The following is a 3125-nucleotide window of genomic DNA, read 5'->3' on the forward strand; positions in this document are numbered from 1 at the left end:
AGGCCGGCCCTTTTACAAGGACACATATGGACATTTCTTTGTCCAGTGCCGCGCCTCCTTTGGCCCCACACAGACACATCCAGGTGGTGCGAGTTTTTCCCGACGACACGTGGGATGGTACATTGAGAGATGACTATCGTGCCACGTATGTGGTTGACCATTTGATTAGGCTAGAGGAGATAGAGCTAGTACACGCAGATGATTGCCTTGAGGCCTTCGACCATCCTGTGCAGGTTACATTACAGCGGGTAGATCCTTGAGTGATATATATAGATAGTGCTCAGTGCATATATCGATTAGAGTGTCACACTTCTAGTAGACGCCTATCCACAGATGTTGTGACACTAGTTGGCGAGCCTAAAGACAGATGCTACATGAGCACCACATGCATTGAGCTTTACTTTTTGACTTGTGGATTGCCATACGATCCTCGACCGACCCAGCGTCCTACTTCGAGTAGGAGTACCTTACCTCCTTTAGACACAATGCCACCACCCACATCACTCAGGAAACCACCGCCAGGATTCTCCTCACCTAGACTTGATTTTCTGCCAAGCGTTTCGAGCTATCACGAGTCTAGAGGGATGTACACTGTGATTGCTAGCACTTTGTGTACCACTCAGAGTAAGCCACAGATAGAGACCCAGAGCCTTCGAGACACGCACTTTAGAGAGTCTCAACCTCGACACCTTGCACCATCTAGAGACCCATGCCAGCCTTTGATGACACAGATTAGAGAGCATACGAGAGAGTCTATGACGACCACATCACCGCAGTTGAGAGCACGAGAGGTAGGGCCCGATAGATCACCCATTGTAGATATGAGTGCCCCTAGACCACTGACCCCCACCCTTCAGACACTGTCCGAGACCAGAGAGACTAGGGATAGCATGAGAGATATAGACGGTCAGATCTTGCATATAGTAGGCCGATCTCCACGAGGGGTTGCATATTATGTTGACACTTATGATCACCCCTTTGTGAGGCTAGCCACCCCGCAGCGCATGATGTCTACACCTAGGCAGATTGTGAGAGCCTACCCACAAGCCGATAGAGCAGTTTTTATTGATGAGCTCGGAGAGCAGTATCTCTTGATTGAGACCCTTGATTTTGATGACATTGAGCGAGCACACCCAGATGACAGCCTAGACACACAGACACATCCTAGGCTAGTGGATCTTCAGAGAGTTGAGCGGACCGTGACCTCTCTAGATGAGCTTGGTCGTAGGTACAGACGCCTGACGAGTGGTGGATCTAGAGATCCTTCAGCCTGCCTTCTTGCATATTTGATAGGAGATCCACGTGAGAGAGTTTATAGGGATGTTGATCATGCAGTATATGTTTTGACTATAGGTATACCCTACTCCCCTTGACTTAGACATGATGATTTATGTTTACCCACGACGACCACACTAGCTCCACAACTATCAAGAGCTCCGAGTCCTCGAGAGACACCACTAGAGAGATCACCTCCTAGGCTTCTTTTGTCATGTCGTATTCTACCACCTTGGGAGATGCCAGATGAGGATGATAGTGTGCCACGAGAGATAGCTCCAGCACCTAGCTTGCCACCATAGGTAGAGCCCCTGAGACTAGAGCCCAGTCAGAGTATTGTTAGGGAGCCTACACCACCTACCAACTTGTCCACGAGACTTCCAGCACACAGCGAGAGATCTCACAGAGTCATAGAGTGAGTGACTCCGATGGCTTTGTTATAGATGAGACCACTCCACAGATTCTAGCTGTCCTTGAGCATCCTTGTTTAGATCTGCCGACCTCACAGAGGCCCTTAGAGATAGCTGTCGAGATAGAGCCATCTACGAGAGTAGATCCCCCTATGAGAGAAGATGTAGAGCCGACAACATCGCTATCCCACTCTTTTAGCTTGCATAGCGGTGTCATAGCCAGTGATTCACAGAGAGAGCAGCCACCACATATAGATGTTGCCCTAGTGCCATCTACGAGTGCCGATTCACGATCAGATCACCCAATTGAGCGGAGACCAGGCACGAGCCGTACTTTTCTAGATCAGGTTCCTAGAGACCACATTACTGACACCACAGAGATAAAGGTTACACCACAGATACATGGACGTACACGGACTAGAGTGACCTCTACTGACACCCTATGTAGGGATACGATAGAGCTTGCTAGACTTGTTTGGAGACCACGTACACAGGCATCTCAACCATGTGTAGAGCCTTCTCTAGGCAGAGGCTCTGCGATGATGAGTAGTGCCACTGAGGAGTGACACACGATAGATCAGGCACGTAGCTCTCCACGTAGAGCTTTCAGGACAACCCAACAGGTATTTGTTCCCCGTGATGAGATACATGCTAGATTTTTACCTGGTGATGACACGATCATATTTCTAAAGAGCCATATGACCGACGACGGACTTTCACATGGTTGGCTCACATCTAGACGGTCACTTGAGGCACAGGATTACTTTGAGGGACAAAGACATGTTTGGGTACCTAGGCCACGAGCGGTAGCACACCCAACGCATACATGATCATACCCTAGAGTGAGACCTCCACGAGCCAGATGTCGAGAGATGAGACTACCCCTAGAGAGGTCGGTACCTTCTCAGCAGATAGTATGTCCTAGAGCTAGATGCACACGTAGACACGCTAGGAGAGCTCAGACTGACATCCCTACGAGAGTGCGAGCATTGCAGATTTGGCTACCGAAGAGCCTTCCACAAACTATTCGAGTAGAGGCTGATGCCCACCCTACGACCATTCCTTGTGCTGTTGAGCAGACTTTACATATGGAGCTAGGTGTTAGCCAACCCTTGACTATTAGAGATCGATCTAAGAGATTGCAGATCATGCTTCATGGTGAGAGCTCTCTCTTGACTCCTAGTTGCACGAGATTTGAGATTTGTACACATTGATATGTGCACTAGATTTATGTGCATATACCAGAGGCACTTTTTTTCCCTTTTGGGTTTTTTCCCTCTGGATATCCAGGTTTTTGACCCTAGCTTAGATGTTTTATTTTATAATTCTGTTACTTCTGTTATTTTATCTTGCTGCTGACATACCTCTTGGAGGTACAGTGCTTTTGTTGATCTTTTGATGCAGCACGTAGACATACAATAGCTTGCCCATGGAGATTGG

At 48.4% G+C, this 3125-nt stretch overlaps 1 protein-coding gene across 1 annotated transcript; it reads left to right on the forward strand.

Moving 5' to 3' along the window:
• Window positions 1-374: 374 nt before the first annotated feature.
• Window positions 375-2251, forward strand: LOC147438629 (uncharacterized). Its single transcript, XM_086483905.1, has 2 exons — window positions 375-1353; window positions 1719-2251. Exons 1-2 carry the CDS (start codon window positions 375-377, stop codon window positions 2249-2251), a joined length of 1512 nt encoding a protein of 503 aa, XP_086340031.1.
• Window positions 2252-3125: the final 874 nt, after the last annotated feature.

Source organism: Adiantum capillus-veneris, chromosome 16, assembly GCF_014529385.1.
Source record: "Adiantum capillus-veneris isolate H3 chromosome 16, ASM1452938v2, whole genome shotgun sequence".
Lineage (NCBI taxonomy): Eukaryota > Viridiplantae > Streptophyta > Polypodiopsida > Polypodiales > Pteridaceae > Adiantum > Adiantum capillus-veneris.